The sequence below is a fragment of the Taudactylus pleione genome, unplaced genomic scaffold, assembly GCF_031769625.1.
Source record: "Taudactylus pleione unplaced genomic scaffold, aTauple2 ptg000292l, whole genome shotgun sequence".
Lineage (NCBI taxonomy): Eukaryota > Metazoa > Chordata > Amphibia > Anura > Myobatrachidae > Taudactylus > Taudactylus pleione.
In genome coordinates, this window is record NW_028284694.1 from 3,032,318 (window position 1) to 3,050,609 (window position 18,292).

At 43.4% G+C, this 18,292-nt stretch overlaps 1 protein-coding gene across 1 annotated transcript in view; it reads right to left on the bottom strand.

Annotated features, from left to right (window-relative positions):
• The window catches only part of LOXL4 (lysyl oxidase like 4), a 112,682-nt gene extending 94,974 nt beyond the window's left edge, over positions 1 to 17,708 (bottom strand). Inside the window, exons 1-5 of the mRNA XM_088482755.1 lie at positions 17,632 to 17,708; positions 15,951 to 16,066; positions 12,542 to 12,852; positions 10,238 to 10,407; positions 3,923 to 4,131 (exon numbers count right to left, since the gene is read on the bottom strand). Coding sequence (XP_088338881.1) covers positions 3,923 to 4,131; positions 10,238 to 10,407; positions 12,542 to 12,827 — 665 coding nt within the window. The 5' untranslated portion in view covers positions 12,828 to 12,852; positions 15,951 to 16,066; positions 17,632 to 17,708. The remainder of the gene's footprint in view (positions 1 to 3,922; positions 4,132 to 10,237; positions 10,408 to 12,541; positions 12,853 to 15,950; positions 16,067 to 17,631) is intronic.
• Positions 17,709 to 18,292: the final 584 nt, after the last annotated feature.

Genomic DNA, 18,292 nt, shown 5'->3' on the forward strand with positions numbered 1-18,292 from the left:
GGACCTGATTGGGTATACCAGAGGGCCTGTAGTTTTCTTTATATTGAGTGTGGGGGCTCTGGGGATGTCAGTCACAGAGCGAGAGTTTACAGGTCTGTTCTTCCAAGCACAGGGCCGTTTGATAGGTACCACTTCTATTTGTCTCCTATATGAAACTGGTGAGCCTGAAGGCAAGGAACTTACAGTATGTGGTTACAGCAGATAAGAGACTTTCGTCCTCGATTCCCACCCTCTCCTTCAAACCACGCATTTAATTCCTCTTTCAGTCCCGTCTCTTCCACCTTTGAAATATCTCTGGGATCAGATTCTCGCTCACCCTGGAGACAACGAAGACCCTCATCTACTCACTGTCATCTCTAGACTGGACTATTGTAACCTCCTCTTTACTGGCCTTCCTGCCCCTGACTCCCACCTCTCTCCACTCCAATCTGTCCTCAATGCTGCTGCTCGGCTCATCTACCTCTCCAAACTTCCTGCTTTTGTCTCCCCTCAATCAATACTCTTCCCCCTACATCTCTGGCCTCATCTCCCACCACACTCCCGCCCACTTCACGAAGCCATTGACTGCCGTCTCTCCCCTGAACAGATTACCTCTTCCCACTCCTGCCTCCAAGCTTTTGACCATGCTGTCCCTAACACTGGAACTCTCTCCCTATCAGACTCTTCAAAGCTTTAAATGGGAGCTCAAAACCCATTTCTTTATTAAAGCCTTCCAGCTCTCCTCCTAACCGATCGCTCTATACTCCTCCCACACTTTCTCTCCCCTTTGTGTCACCTCTGTCTGTCTGCTCCTCCCTTTAGATTATAATCTCTGACGAACAGGGCCCTCTCCCCTCATGTGCTTTTCCATCAATTATACCATCATCTCCTCCTCAATGTCTACAATGGCACCAAACTTTTGGGTTCAGCCAGTTCTGCTTGTGTGCGTATTATGACGGCACATACAGTACAGCGATGTTAATATAGCCTGAAGTTCACATTCTGCAATGTTTTGTACTATAGTTTTTTGCACTTCTATCTTGTTATGTTTGCACTGCTTCTGTTTGTGTACTTTGTAGGGGTCTCTGCGGACCCCTTGTGGTGCCATATAAATAAAGCATGATAATAATAATAACAACATAGAATTTGCCAGGGTAATATTTTTTAGGAAATTGGGTCTATTATGATGCTAGTTTCAACAAATTATATGAAGTGAAGCTGGGAGGTTAAATGATAAAACAGGTAATGAACTACCTCTGCGTTCAATGTATAACTTTAGCTGCACACTACTGCACACATATTTTTCGTCTGGGTACTTATTATACCCTCTCCCGCAGATAGCAATGCATGGAAAACGAGAGACTTATGATGAAGCCAAATCTATTTGTCGAGAGAACAATTCTGAGGTTTGCTCAGATAATTAATGTTCCAGCCTCGCTTAGAGTTATCTCCTGCAAGACAGAAATTGACCTGTCTCTTGCTACAGTATTGAAAACGTACATCCTCTTATTTTTGCTTACTCAGACTTTGGCAACCATTTCCACGCCGACTACAGAAACATAATCTTCGCTTTTACTATAATCACACAATGACTGTTTACCGTACACGCTAACGACATGCTATTTAGTGTGAGGCTGGAAACTAAACTGATGCAGAAGAAAATATATATTGAAAGACTGAATTAGTTCTAAATATTTAACAGAAGCTTTATTATCTTGGCAAAAATTAAAAAATAAATAGGAGGAGGGTAGATCAAAACTGGGGGGAGGGGGGCGGGAATTGGAACCCAGATTATTGAAAGTCTACTTTACTGTAAGAATGTAAATTCATGTCTAGATAATATTTTTTTTTATAAAAAGAGAGTTCATCCTCTGGGATTACAGAATAAATGAGGATTGCAGTGAGCAACATCTAATTGCATCACTGACAAGACGCTTTAAGTTGCAAAAAGAAATGCAATTATCATTGCAAGGTTAAGGTTATCAACCACCTTCCAGTTCTATTTTACAAACAGAACCCAAATGCACAACTTCAGTTTTCTAGTAGAACAAAAGGTTTGTGGACAAAACATGCAACTTTCCCCAACGTCCTGTATCACTGTAACCTTCTGGAGGGAGATATAGTCTGTGGTGCATGTTGTTATGCCCACCAGTCCTTTTATATATGTCTGTCACTTAGGGGCCCATTTACCATTAAATATTTGCAGCTTATTCCCCGAAAACACCCGTGTTCGGGGGCTTAACGCAAATATTTACTGTATCACCCCCTTGTATGAAGAGGGACCACAGCAGATATCTCAGATACCTGCTGCGATCCCTCCATCCCCGCCGGCAGCCGCATCCCCCATAGGTTTCTATGGGGGGATGCAACGCTGCCAGATTTACCAACCTTCGGAATGTGATGCAATCCGAAGATTGGCCCCGCAGCTAACGCCATCTGAAGATGGCGTTAGCTGAATGTAGCCAATGGGCCACACCGCAAAACTTACTGGGAGAATGTTCTATAGGAACCCTCCCCCAGCAAAGGCAGACACGCATGTGCATTAGCCCTGACAGCACTCCGGGCACATCACAGGGACGGGCTCCTTTAGGAGCCCTTGTCCCTGCGGGTGCTCGTTGATACATTCCGGCGATATGATCGCATCTTGCAATGCGATCATGGGCGATAATACCATTCCCAGATCGCATCGCAAATGCAATCATTAATAAATGGGCCCATTACTCATCCAATAATAACAACATCTTCATCCAGCTCTACTAATAATATTGTATTTATAGAGAACATTGAGTATCTCGTTATCAATGTCTATAGGGCAAAGTGGGCAATTCCTGCACAGCAAGGTACCTGAATTTATCACAAGATGTACCTAGATATGTTATCACCCGAGGTGGCAACTGAAATAGCGCCCATCTCATCTATTACAGATCTATATCTATTACAGATCAACATGAACATTAGTATATTAACTGTATGTAGCATCTTATAAAATTTTACAGCTACAGAAATTATTTGAAGCCGTTTGGAATTTGATTGAACTCGGCCAGTCCGGGGGCCTGGAGCTTGTTTGTCTGGCCATGAATTTTAGCACATTCAATGTTGCAGTTGGAAACTTGCGATTCACAGTTCGAAAAAAAAAAGTTGAAATAAGCCGTAAAATTCTGCCTGTTCGAGCATTAATGGGTACATACTGTATTATAGTATTTTTTTTCTATTATTCATATAGTGGACCTTGTTGTGTTCAAGTTCGCTATTCCCATGTAAAGAAAAAAAAAACTGTTTGGAATGGAACATGACAGAAAAAAAAGTCATGGCTGAGACAATAACACAAACAGCTTCCCAGAAAGATTTTTGCTATAAAGCAGCACTAGTACATGAGTAAATTACATAGAAGCACCCATAAGAATAGCACATTTATTGCATGCAGAAATCATATATATTCTTTACACTCATCCAGCTCTTCCCAACCACAGGCTTTTCCTGTGAGGTAGAATGTGTAATTAGGCTTTGCCGCTGATAGCGGGTTTGCAATATCGTGGACAATAAACGTGGCATTCAATGCTGTTGTGCAATCCGAAAGTAGTCCTCCTAAACTGTCCTTATAAAGCATCTGACCTGCAAAACAAAAATCTCCCAAATGGAGCATCGCGTATCTTGTAAATCTAACTCTGTCAAATTCCCAAGTGAGAACACCTAATATGTTCAGCAGGGGACCTTGAAGGAGAAGACTAAACTCCAGATATCTTTTGATGGCATCTTGAACTGTCTCTGTGAGTAATGATAGAGAAGCGCAAGGTCCAGGAGGCTGATAAATGATTTAAGGAAGTAAATAAACTTTAATTCAAACATTTAGAAATGAAAACTGAAAAAAGGTCAGCTCCCTACAGGAAACTTTTTTAAGTTGGTAAAAAAAAAAAAATGTGCCGACCCTGTAATATTGCATTACCTGTAAAACTTGTGGTTGGGTTGAACTTCACCGGGAAATCCGAGCATTCCGCACACAACCCTGCTGTTATCGATGGTCCAGCCATGGTCACAAACCTGCCTCCACCGGCCATGATGCTTCACTTCCACTACGCCCTCGGTGACGGGGAGGCTTGCCTTGGCACGGGCTGATATGGGCTTCAGTCTAACTTCTTCGATTTTCTTTGTATGCTAACAAAAAAGTACATTAGCGTGGTCAAATTACTTTATAAACAAAAAATGGAACATACATAGATGATATTTCCAAATCCAGATATAATGTGATTATAGGGTCTATTCATCATCCCAATGTGGCCAGCCATTCCCATACACTAGTATGGAGACCTGCATTCATTAAACTCTAAAATGTTAAAGTTTTCAGAGTTTGACTGCAGGAACTGACGCCATCTTCAGATGGCATTATTTTCCAGCACCCTGCTCCTTCCTATGGAAAGAGGTCCAAATTGTGAAAGAGGGGTCTACTCTGCTTCACCCTCCATCCATCGCCACTCCACCTCCAAGCAAAAGCAGGCGTAAGAGGCTGGATCACGCAAACCTGCAGGGGACGCTTATGCGCACGCCCTCTACTCCGGGCATGCGCGGCACAAATTCACACAATTTATACAATACCAAATGGCGTAGTACTCATTCTGGCGCTAATTCTGAGTCGGACACATCCACAGCAATGGATGCATCTTGCAATTTTCTGCCGATTGCATCTTCAACTGGAGATGGCGTCTGCTCATAAGTCACATGATGCATCCGCAGTAACAAATAGCTTAATCTGAGCCAGTGGACGGAGCCTAATGTGAAATAGGCATGACTATGCTGACGCACGGCACAGCTGCATCTCGTGTGAGTGTCCTGGGCATGTAGCGCAAACTCTCATGCTTCTCTGAGGTAAACTCTCATGCTTCTCTGAGGTAAACTCTCATGCTTCTCTGAGGTAAACTCTCATGCTTCTCTGAGGTAAACTCTCATGCTTCTCTGAGGTGTACAGATGCAGCTGGATGCATTTTTCAGCCAGATTTTTTGAACCCAGCATGCGGTGGGCGCAAATGGTGATACAAATGATGACGACTGCGGACGGAAATACAGCAGAAACACAACTAAAGCACATACGGATGCAGGAATACTGTCATTAACATAACCTAGTAAGCAGGCTGCCTACAGAATGGCTACTATGTAGCTAAACACATATATATATATATATATATATATAGTGGGTGTAGGTATATTTCCATTATTCGCAGAGTGTGGCGAGAGTCTGGCGGACACAAAATGACAGCGTCATAGAAATACGATAGCACATAGGGGTGGGCAATAAGCGGTCCTCCAGCTGTTGTTGAACTACACATCCCAGGATGCCTTGCAAGCGTTTTAGCATGGCAAAATAGCAATAGTGAGGCAGGGCATGCTGGGATGTATAGTTCTACAACAGCTGGGAGGGGGCTGCTTATTGCCCAGCCCTATAAGGCGCTTTTGATACCTCTGGCTGGTAGGACAGTGGATCTTGAATAGTGCAGCTTTTACAGAATAATATAGATCATCTGAAAAGATAAATGTAACCTAAGGTGTACAGCTTTAAGCAGCCGGCGTACGTAGACACACAGGCAACACTGTATTTATTTAATCAAAAGAAAAAAGACAAATATTATAAAAAAGGAATTATCTACTGTAGCTGGAGCATAGTGCACAACATCCCCGGCTTGGTAGGTGTCTGTTATCTTTAAATAAATAGCAACAGTTGCGAACGGGGAAAAAAATGAACAAGACTGCATTTTAAACAAACATTAATATAATGCTAGAGACCCATTGGTATAATCACAATTGTGCAGGTAGGAACATGTGTACTTTTATCTTCCTGTCTAGATTAGTATCTGTATATGTCTTCTGCAGCTATTACTGCCCAATGAAATCTGCTGGCAGATGATTGCAGCTGTGGATAGAGAGCTGTAGCACACATTCCCTGGAGAGGAGGCACAATTCTGACTTGTCATGTACAATGCGCTTTGCCTGGCAATCTGCAGAAATGACAGTGTGAGCTTTAGAGTAGGTCTGGCATGTGAGGGAGAGCCAGTGGCATCTCAGGCAGTGAGGGGGGGGAGGTAATAGCACAGAGTATAATACATGCAGTATTCATGTACACAGCCCCTGGTTTCATACAGCTTCTCTGATGATATTTGCAGCTACTATAGTCTCGGAAGATGGACAATTTGAAGGTGTTAAAGTAAACAGAATAAGCATAGTGGCGCTAAATGGAAGTCACTTTTACGGACGTATATTGGGCCTCATTCAGAAAGGATCGCTGATGTGATCCCGGCTGCAATCACGCACGCAGTTCTGCTGCGAAATTATGCAAATTACTGCGACCGCAATGACGCCGTATCATAACATAAAGACGCCCACTTCCCTTTACTCACATCCGTAATACCTTGTAAGTCTGCGAAGACATCGGTACCATCAAGGACCATCGGAGCCTCACGCATAAATCAAGGCAGGTCAGACCTTACACAGCAATTGCTAAACTTCCTGTACGCAGCTAGAGCTCATGCTGCGTGTGCCGACACCGTGGCTAATTTATGCACGCCTCTGTAACGGCGTTGAAACGCACTAGAAAGCCTGTGTTTCTCTGGCCACCCCCCCAAACGGTACTTCCTGTCAATCACTCTGCGATGGCTCTGCGTAGTCACTGCGGTCACAGTCCCGATCGCAGTGGCTGGTCCGCGCACGTGCACACGTACTATGATGCATACACATGCGCAGAAGGCAACAATCAACCGAGTGCGTGCGTGTTTGCACTTGCGATCCTTGCTGTATCAGGCCCTGAGTACTCAAGCTGCGTATGCAATCGCAGAGGCTAATTTATGCACGCCCATGCAACAGCGTCCAAACGGACAGGCATGTCTGTGTTTCTCCGACTACCCCCCCCTGTCACCACCCCCAAACACTCATTGTCTGTCAATCATTCTACGATGGCTCTACGTGGTCTCCATGATCACAGTGCGATCGCAGTGGTGCCTTCGTGCACGCGTATTTCGATGCATATGCATGCACAGTACGCAACAATCGGCCATCCGTGTATGCTTTAGCAATAGCATTCCTTGCAGAATGAGGCCCATTGTGCGTTTGTGCACTGTGCATGAGCCGTAGCATCTGCGGAGATTCAGAATCGTACACAACTCACTGACATCTACACCGAAGGGACCTAACTGGGTGGTACAAGGGCACCTGCATGTAAGCTACCTTTAGCAAGGGCATTGCGCAGGGATTGCTGGCTGTGCAGGGTAGTGCGTATGCGTAGTTACGTCTGTTTTAAGATGGATGTTTAGGCACGAGGGATGGGTATGGTGCGGGTGCAGCTGTGCACTGATAATGGTGATGGGTATGGTGCAGGTGTGCTCTGATAATGGTGATGGGTATGGTGCAGGTTCAGGTGTGCACTGATAATGGTGATGGGTATGGTGCAGGTGTGCACTGATAATGGTGATGGGTATGGTGCAGGTGTGCACTGATAATGGTGATGGGTATCGTGCAGGTGCAGGTGTGCACTGATAATGGTGATGGGTATGGTGCAGGCTCAGGTGTGCACTGATAATGGTGATGGGTATGGTGCAGGCTCAGGTGTGCACTGATAAAGGTGATGGGTATGGTGCAGGCTCAGGTGTGCACTGATAATGGTGATGGGTATGGTGCAGGTGCAGGTGTGCACTGGTAATGGTGATGGGTATGAAACTGAGCAATGGGATATGGGCGATGCTGTCGCATAGACGGAATAAGCAAACATGGTAATTTTTCTGCGTGCACGCAATGCAGGTGTAACTATGTCCGGCTTGCATTCAACTCTGCATTAGACCCACTAGGCAGGGCCGGCTCGAGGCATGTTTGACCATTGCGGTCGAACAGTGGCGCCACTCCATAGAGGACACACCCCTCCCAGCCATTCCCGATTTCAGCGGGACAGTCCCGTTTTTTGGGCACTTCCCCGCTGCTCCACCCGCGGGACGAAGTGTCCCGCAAGTGGTCGGGAGGTTGGGCGCCGCAAACCACTGCAGCTGCGTGGCGGTGCAGGCCCCAAAGAAGAGGAATGGATGCCACGCGCTTGTGCCCGGCAACCATTCAGTATCCATTCAGTGCAGGAAGAGGTCTGGGGGCAGCCCAGCTATTGACGTAGTGCTGGGCTCGCCCCCAGCCTGACACAAACGGGAGGCACGTCCCCAATTAACGTAATTTAGGGGGAGTGGCCTATGGTAATTAGGTCACACCCCCATTTTGCCCGCTGCACGCGGGTAAAGGGTGACGGGCTGGCGTCCTGCACAGGGTGTCTTCCCTGGCAGTGGCTTCCCACTGGAAGTGCAACCTGCCAAACACACGCAGGACAGGCAGTCCTGGCAGAGATGGGTTCTCCCCCTTGGACTGTCAGTCCAAACCGCCATTAGCAGAGAGAGAGCGCTTTCAATGGGAAGTTGTGCTCCTGACAGAACCACTGCGCTTACGCAATGCACCCGCAGTCGCTACAACATTCCAGACCTCTGACTGGACCACACACAGTGCAGGCATCCGCAGCCACCCCTCAGGCAATATAGTAAGGGCCACTACTGGTTACAATGCTAGTACTGTGTGTCATGAGTGCTACATTGCTATCATTTAGGTGATAATTAGGTGTCTCGTGTATCATCTTCTCATAGCCATTTGTCTCAGAGGGTGTGCATCTCTAAGATGCTGTGTGCTCTGGTATAGACAGAGTTTTGTAAGACTGCAGGGGGGCGGGAATCTATCCAACCTTATAAAGAGGACAAGTTGAGGCATTATCCTTAGCAACCAATCAGAATCTAGCTATCATTTAACTAGTACATTCTATAAAGTAATACATAGAATCTAATTGGTTTAGAACAGGGATGGGGAACCTCAGGCCCGGGGGCCGTATAAGGCCTGCGGAGTCATTTGGTCTGGCTCTCTGAGCTTTTCTCTGCTAGCCTCATCTGGCTAGCATGGTGCCTAGAATGACACCCTGCAGCTACAATTTATGCAGAATTGCCGCCAGGAGCATCCTTAGGATGCTTCAGATGGTCACACTGCTGCCCTTACAGCTCCCCAGAGCATCCTCAGGATGCTCCGGGCATTGCTGTAATCACCGGCAATTGTGGCCCCACCCTGTGTGAAGTCACATGGAGGGAGCGTGGCCTGCACCGGGCCCGCAAATAATGTTATATATATCAAAATGGCCCTCGGCCGAAAAAAGGTTCCCCACCTCTGGTTTAGAAGTTGTGTTAAATCTCCCCCCAGACGCGCATTGTGATTCACACGGATCTCTCTTCACAGCAAGTTTTTTCACGCAGTGCATGCGCAGAAGTGATTTTACGCATTTGCCTGTTCTGTTCTAAGTGGGACGGAACTTGTCCGAATCTGTCTTTCCATGAAATAGGCCGTTTCGGGGCGGGAACTGCGTGGCGAAACGATCACATGGACCCAACTGACTTATGGGAGTTTCTTGGGTGTGTATCAGAAGCTATTCTGTGCTATTCTGAGCCGTACATACGGGGCAGTAAAGCCTGATTCTGATGTATGTCCTGTACCCAGCATAGGGCTGGTGCCTGTGCAGATACTGATGATGGCGGATGGTTACCGCTTGTAGATGTACGAATCACCACATTAATCAAATGGATTCTCAGATTAACATAAGGTAGTAAATCAGGGTTCTGCGGCTGCCACTTTACATGTGACTCAGTACCAGCCCTTTACTGTGCCATAAGCTGCTTCATTTGTTCCAAACCAACGTGCCTACAGTACCCCAGCTGGCCAGTATGGGATGGTAGCTGAGACGGCCTGTTTGGTACATACAAGTCTACTAAGTATTTTCCCTGGATTTAGTTGGCTCCGATATCCTTGATGTTTGGACTGTGGATTATAAACATTACTCTATAGTAGAGATGTGCGCTTACTCGTGTTTTGGTTTTGGATCTGGGTTTTTAAAAAAATATTTTCAAAAATTGATATAAAGTTTTTAAAACAGCTAAAATAAAATCATGTAATTTTTGCAATCCCAAACCAGAAGGTCTAGTCTGTTCTGATTGTAATCGTAAATATGGAAAAAGTGGTTGATCGCATTAATATGCTCTAGACTAATCTCTATTACAACTACTAATAATTCCTTTTCTTCCTTTTGTCTCTAAACAGATCTTTCCAGCACCAGTGGAGTGTATTTTTGGAGTAAACAAAGGTCATTTATTATTTAGTTTCATGAACACAATAAAGTAAAACACGGCAGGAGCAATCTGGCGCACAGTGTGCTGGATACCTGCGCAGTGACTGATTGGGGCTGCGCTGATCCCTGCAGGCGGCTTGTCGAGCACAGTATGCCAACGTCCTCGGAATGCTTGCAGTCAGTGACACCCCAGCCGTTAGATTCACATTCTGCCAGAGAGCTCTCAGCACCTGAGCAACGGACATTATCCAACCAGATGGGACCTGTGCAAACCAATGGGAAAAACTTCAAACTTTGCTATTCATGTCGCAGCTGCAACTTACAGACCACTAACACTCACACAGAGACAACTTGTGCAATATCTATCTATCTATCTATCTATATACCGTTTACAATACAAAGTTTTGTTGTACTATTGACAGTGTACTAGTGCCGCTCTTTTTGGAGCAGTATATATATACTGTGTTGCCCAAAAAGTTTAAAAGGTCCACTGACTCTAAATGCTTGTGACACACCCACGTCTGGCTAGCACGTCATGGTTACCAGCCTGAAATTGCATCTGTGTGCATGCGATTTCGATCGGCATCTGTGTGCGGTAACCATGGAGACCCATGCGCAAGGAGGACTCAATCGCTTGTGAGACTGATCACATTGGCTGCTTGCATCCGACATCGCTTCCACTGCATGTGCCTCTAAATCAGGCCCTGTTTTTCCATTTCATGTCTCATTGTGTGCAATGTATTATCTCTGTTATCACCTATTTCAGACAAAGTGGGTTTTTTATCAAACCTTCTAAAGAGGACCGGTGGAGGCGTTGCCTAGTAACCAATCAGCTTCTAACTATCAGTTATCTACATTCTATAAAATGATAACTAGAGTCTGATTAGTTGCTATGGAAACACCTCCACTTCTCTTCTTTAGAAGATTTGATAAATCTCACCCAGAAAAACAACTGTATAAAGGAAATAAATAATATTCTCCATGTTTGTTACTACTATTAGGAGATGTACAGTACTAAGCCTTGGATAGAGATAAAATGGATGGAGATAAAGTACCAGCCAACCAGCTCCTAACTGTCATTTTTCAAACACAGCCTGTGACATGGCAGTTAGGAGCTGATTGCCTGGTACTTTATTTCCATTCACATTATCTCCATCCAAAGCTTAATATATAGACCCCAAAGTACCAACCAAACAGCTCCTAACTGTCACTTTACAGGCTGTGTTTGAAAAATGATAGGAGTTGATTTGTTGGTATTTTATCTCACTCCAAGTGGAATTATAAGTCCTGTAACCCCAATTCTAATTAGCCATTTACTGTAGTAGCTAATTCTAATAGAAGATGATTCCAAATGAGCCTGGTTTCAGACATGGGGATATATATACTAAAGTAAGGGGTTTTAGAAGTGGAGATATTGTCCATAGCAACCAATCCGATTCTAGCTATTATCTTCTAGAAGGTTCTAGATAAATGATAACTATAATCTGATTGGTTGCTATGGACAACAACTCCATTTTAAAACCCAGCACTTTAGTGAATATACTGCATTATGTCTATGTAAAAAGTGTTTTTAAAGAATATGTCTATAGGTCTATGCACTAAGCCTTGGAGAGTGATAAAGTGGATGAAGTTAAAGTACCAACCACTCAGCTCCTGTCATTTTTTTTAAACACAGCCTGTAAAGTGAATAAGGAGCTGATTGGTTGGCACTTTGTTTTACTTGCTAATTTAATTATTATTGAGTTTAAACAGGGTATAAGGGGAACAGAAAGCAAAAATAAGGGAGGGTGGAAAAATAAATAACGTGGGTGAGGGTACAGCAGATACAAAACAAACAGCATATATAGACTACTAACATAGAACACAAGACTAGTATATCTAAATAGTGAGTACCACACAATAGTTACTAAATAGTACAAGAAGGTAAGTAAAGGTATAATAAATAAGAAACCGCAGATAGCCATAGACAACAGACGTAACATTAGATATCCTAACTACGAACTCTCTGACTTTAAACAGCTGATTTAATGCTATAAATGTGCCACAGACTCTACTTAACCCAGGGTATTAAGCGGAAATAGAATACCTAAAATCTATAGTCTAGAGCTGGTAACCTGGAACAATAGATGAGTGATGCTTAACCACTAGGAACAGTCCCAAAACGCGTTGGGTAGATTACAATCACTACAGCTAGTTCTTCTTAACTCACAGCTCTTTCTTGAGTGAATGCAATGAGCTATGACATTACGAGAAGTGTCATCCTGCTGTATTAATCCCTACAGGACATGCAATATCTTCCAACCTGCTTTCTTACATGAAGTTCTTCATGCTTGATACTTGGACCATCATGTACAAGGTACAATACATATAATTTTATTAATACAATGATGCATTTACCTTCTCCCTGCCCATACTTCGCACTGTGTGCCCAGTTCATTGCCATCTCAAAGCCCAGTTGTTTGCAGACCACATGTGCCACCTCTATGTTGAAGTCGTCATCACACACTGTGCCCCACTGACCGTTATACAGAACATCCAGTCGACCTTCATTGGGAACTCTTGATGTCCCAGCCAAACGCAACTGGATTTGCGGTGCTCCTGCTTGGAGCTGTGGCCGGCATAAGTCTATCAGACATGATAGAGATGCAATAAATAAATATACAGCAAATGTCAATACTTCCATGACTTGGTCTTGCAGTGATTAGCACCTAGAGACAAAACAAAAACAGAATGTGTATTAAAAAAAAAGATATGCAATAGTTTTATAAGAATTTGGTATATTTTCTACATGTACTGAGGACCTCATTTAGAGTCGGTCGAAGCGGCCGCTCGGTCGTACGGTAAAAGGGGCCGGATATGCAAATGATTCCCTCGCAAGTTGCGTCCCTAGGTTCGGATCGGTAGCTGGCTGACCAAGGGGAGGAAACGGCCGGACGACAAAAAAATACGTCCCCTTCTCGCACGCATTACTCGTCATCTCCGGGCATATAAGGATTAAATCGAGACCATCGGGAACCATCAGAACTGGTCGTAGAGCTTAAGGTTGACCATACCCTCTCTTAGGCTCTACGATCGTGTCAGTGTAAAAACCTCCCATGTCACATATGCCATGACGCTACTTTGTCAATTATGCACTCCCATAAACCGTATGCACTCCCATAAAACGCCGTTCGCATAATTAGGCACGCCTGTGTTTGGATCTCCACTCCCCCGTTTTCAAGCACCTTCCCCTGTTACCACCCACAAACGCCTCAATATGTCACTCAAACTACCAACCTGGCTGTGTTCAAGGAGAGAGAAATTTCTGATCGTAGCAGCTAGTTTGCGCACGCGCATTGCGAACTTTACGCATGCGCAGTATAGCGAACATCGGTGGCGTATGACCGTGCGGCCGCTTCGACCGACTCTGAATGAGGTCCTGGAACTCTTTATAAAATAGGATTTCTCACAGTCTCTATATAGGTGTTATTTAAGGTGCATCTGAAAAATGTTACAAGGTTTTTATTGTTTTCAGTTACATTTTTCACAGCAGCACAGAGGATTTCATGTAACTAGTGTGCTCATTTTTTTGGGAAACCATGACCTGTCCACTTGTGCAAATGCGTAAGTGAGAACAGGACTGAATGTGCTGTTGTCACTAAACGTTCAGTGTTCTAACTCCTGCATCCAGAACTTTTCCTGCGCTGCGCCCCCCCGCCACTGGAACTCTCTCCCTCTCTCTCAAAAGCAACAAACGTGCTCTCAAAACCCATTTATTTATCAAACCCTTCCAGCTCTCATCCTAATCCGCCCTTTTGTTCCTGCACTCTTACTAACCCCTCTGTGTCACCCATGTCTGTCTGTCTCTCCCCTGTAGATTGTAAGCTCTAACCAGCAGGCCCCTTTTTCCCTCATGTACTCTTCCTTCCATTACTTTCTCCACCCCTCTAGGTATTCCTTATGCAATCAGTCGCTTTGAACCTGCTGAGACCATCAACTGGGGTACAGATTAAGCCAGTGCTGGTATTAAAGTAATAGCCGCATTTTGACCAAAAAGGCCTTTATCAAGGTTGGATCTTGGTACACTTGTGCAAAGTCTGGCTCTAGTGGGTGGAATTTACACTCTGATTAGTGCCTGCTTTGTTTTAAGGATTTATGCTCTACAAGTTTATACAAATTCTTTGTCCTGTAAGTGTGGATTTTTAGCATTAAAGGATTAAAATGTTTATTAGTAAAACGTGTGATAATGCTCGATACGTTTCTCTTTGCCTCCTCGCTCCAATGCTGACATCTGTCCATCGGAGACTCTGGTTGTTGTATATACACATTGATTCTTCCAACTAGTGTAAGCATAATACCATTAGGAGGAAGAGTGTGGAAAGGTGATAGCCTCAATTATCTAGTTATTGGAGGTGGAACCTATCCCTAGATCTACTCTTCGGATATATACCTATAATCACACTTCCGGTATTTCCGATTGCACAGTGGAGCACCTTGTGTGTCAAAACAATATAAAAATTAAGACTCCATGATTCATCTTTTCTGCTTTATGTTTACATACAGTGCGGGATTGACAACAGGGCAGCTGGGGCAATCGCCCAGGGGCCCCCACACACAGGGCGTAGTAGCCCTTTAAGAACTGTCACATGAACACTCTCTTACTGAAAGTTGCCTAAATGAGAACACCCCTTCACGCCCCTGTTCTGTCTCTCTACATTCCCAAACTTGCGTGCGCTCATTGTCTGAGACTGCGCAGTGAGAATTCACTGGAGATGCGCTTGTATATATTATGTGTATGCATTTTCGTACTATCACTAGCGAGGTAAGGATAGTTACCAAAGATGTCTTTGGGGTGAAAGTGTCTTGATATTAGAGTAAAGGGCAGACAGAATGAAATATGCTCTTATGACAGAAGATCTGTGATTTCGGAGGAATGGTAAAGATGATTACAGAGAAAAGGTAACACAAAGAGTTTGGTTTTAGAGAAGTTTACTTTCCAGCCATGAAAGGTGATACAGTCTGCTGTGTTTTCCAGGGGGGCGTGCAAGTTCTGTCAAGTGGAACTTAGTACTGTATATTATTCCTCAGCAAGGAATGGTACCAATAACCAAAACTAATGAATGTATTTCCTTGGGAAGTATAAAGTGAGTATAGAATTGTTCCAGCACTAAACCCAGGGAACAGCAGAAAAAGAAAGTAGAGAGGAACTGCAAGAGAACAGTAATGCGGCATAGGAGGGGTCGTATAAAAACTAAAAAAGGATAATGTGCTCTTAGCCAAAGATGCTTCAGGCATCCGACAGTTTCAGAAGACCTTATGTTACACAGGTGTATGACCAATGGGGACTTTAATGAAAGGCAGTGGGATAAATCCAGATAAAGTAAGTCCAACAGAGGGAGAGTGGCTAGACAGCAAATCCGGCCACTATGGAACAGTTGTGGATGGAAACAGGAAGTTAGACTCAAGGCCGTGTTCTCAAAGGGAGGTCAGATCAAGAGATGCTTAGGAGCTTTCAAACGTTTCAAGCTTTCCGAGGGTGAGCAGGAGGAAAAGCAAATATGGGTCAAGAGGGCAGTTAGTAGGGCGTTGGGGAGGAAAGAAGAGCAGACGATCACATAGGGCGAGTATGTATGGAAAGTTTACTCTGGGAAAAGGAAGAAACTGTGCTAGAACCTCCCTGGAACATAGTGTTAATCTCATTATAGAAAAACATCCAATGACTTGTCGGTAAGATCATTAGTTATACATAAAACCGGAAGAACAGACATTATTACAGAGACAATTATAGTATGTGCCACGTGAAAATATACCCTATTCAGCGACTCACCTGTGCTCAGTCTTCTTCAGCAATGCTTAGAGGTGGTCGCTTCATTCAGTGTAAGACAAAAGGTTTTCACTTAATAAGTTGATCGTCGAATGCCTTTATATTTGCAGAACTAGGATCTGCAAAAGGCAAAAGCAAAGCTCTTACATGCATTGGATCTACACGGGGGGCCTTTTATCCAGAATCACTAAATGCTTATATACAGATGCATTAGCCTGGAAATGCCAAACATTTAAAAGGGATAAAAAACATTAATTATAATTTTTGTAACATTCATCTCTGACTATCTAAGCATGCCCAGGGAAAGGTATGTATGACACAGTGTTACATTATTTAGCCTTCTCTAACATTTGCTATGTGTGTGCATTGGTTTAGCAAAGTCCACACTCTTTTTCCATTCATCAACTCCGCCAAGTTCTCCTCATTGCAAATCTGCAAACTAGACGGTCTCCTCATGAGAGAGGGGGCAAGATAGGGGGTGACATTTAAAGCTCCCACCTTCGTTTGTTTTGTGGACCGAAGGTCACAAGAGATCCCCTGACCAGGGCTGGAACTTCTACATAAATGTTTACTTTTGTTACCAAGCAGTTTCCTGACCCACAAAGGTTTTTATACGTCATACAAGAGTCTAATAAGAGAATATCATATTCAGACAAGTAGTATTAGAGTATTGGCTTTTAACTTCAGCTTAAGTTTGGTGTATAATTTTTTTTCTTCTTTTAAGACTAATAGCAAGTTTCAAAACACCATAAACCAACATTTACTGAAAGAAGCAGAAGCATCTACATAACGGTAGTGCTGTAATTATAAGACAGAAAACTTTGGGTTCCTAAAGTGGACATCAGGAGATGTACTCAGCTCTGGAGAGTGTTAAAGTAGAGAATGACAAAGTACCAAGCAATCAGCTCCTAACTGTCATTTTTCAAACACAGCCTGTAAACTGACCGTTAGCAGCTGATTGGTTTGTACTTTATCACTCTCCACGACTTAGTGCATCTCCCCCATTACCAGATTATTTCAATGGTCAGTTTTCTAGGAATAAAATGAGAGGTTTCACTGTTGCATAAATGACACGGTAAGTTAACGTTTAATTCTCGGCATTGCTAAAAAAAAAAAAAACATCAAGGGAACAGTATATTGAGCTGCTCATTCAATTGATTCAAAATTAAAGTTTGAAAAAATAGCAAAAATTCTAATTATCTAGCATTTCTTAGCCTTTAATTTCATCGTTCATCTTAAAGAAATAACATTTTTACCATCAGTGACCGTACATAAATGATTACCTGCACTATGAAAAGTAACATAGCTATTATTAACTTGTAACCACATTGAGACGCTGTCTCATGCAGACACAGGGAAAGCTCACAAGGGCCAATTTATATCACTTTAGGAATGATCCTGGTGCTGGATATCTAGAAGTCTTCAACACAAACGCAAACAAACTTTAAATTTCACTTCACCTGAAAAAATCCCCATGAATTTTCCAGTAAGTCCAATTTAATATTTACATACAGTCACCAAACAACTTTATTGAAGCAACTGGCCCATGTCGTAAAAGGAAATATTCTATAGGGGAAATGCGCTGTATGCAATACGTGCGTGCCGCAATTTAAAGATGATGTTTAAAAAAAAGGCAATAAGACATCATTAAGTGAATGCAAAAGCAGTAAAAGTGTTAACTCACCAGAAAGTGGTTAGAAGTAGCTGGGTAGCTCAGTGAAATTCTTTCTCTATGCCAAAATTCCAGCTTCATTCCCTCTTCCTCAAATATACATTCATAGGCTGGGATGACTGACTGGCTTTCACTGAGATGTTTGCAGCTAAGGCACAGAGTAGCTTTTGATGCCCTCCCACTTAATTGAAGGTAGACTGTCAGAACTTCCACAGAAAGGTATTCCACAGCCTCTTATTGCCCCCTCAAGGCCCAAACCCCTGTGACAAATATATTCCAGTGGCAAAGCAAATGAGAAACTTAAGCCCCTTTGTGCAATGGAGATGCTGATTTTAACTTGTGTATTGATCCCTGCTAGATACGTTGAATAATATTGCATTATATTAATGCATGGGGCAAAGCCTCGCCTCTGCTTTCTTTTTTAAAATCTGAACACCAGGGTACAATAAAAGATGAAGTATGGGTTAGTAAATCAATAAATCATAATATAAAAATATTTATACACATGCACACATACTAAACAACAAAACACATATAGGGTATAAGGAAAAAATGAAGGACCATAGAAGGGAACGCTACCCAGCCATTTATTTAAACATGTAATATGCACATATTGTATCTCTGTAATGACTATTTATCAGTGCAGGCTGTGATCTAAATGCCACAAACTGTC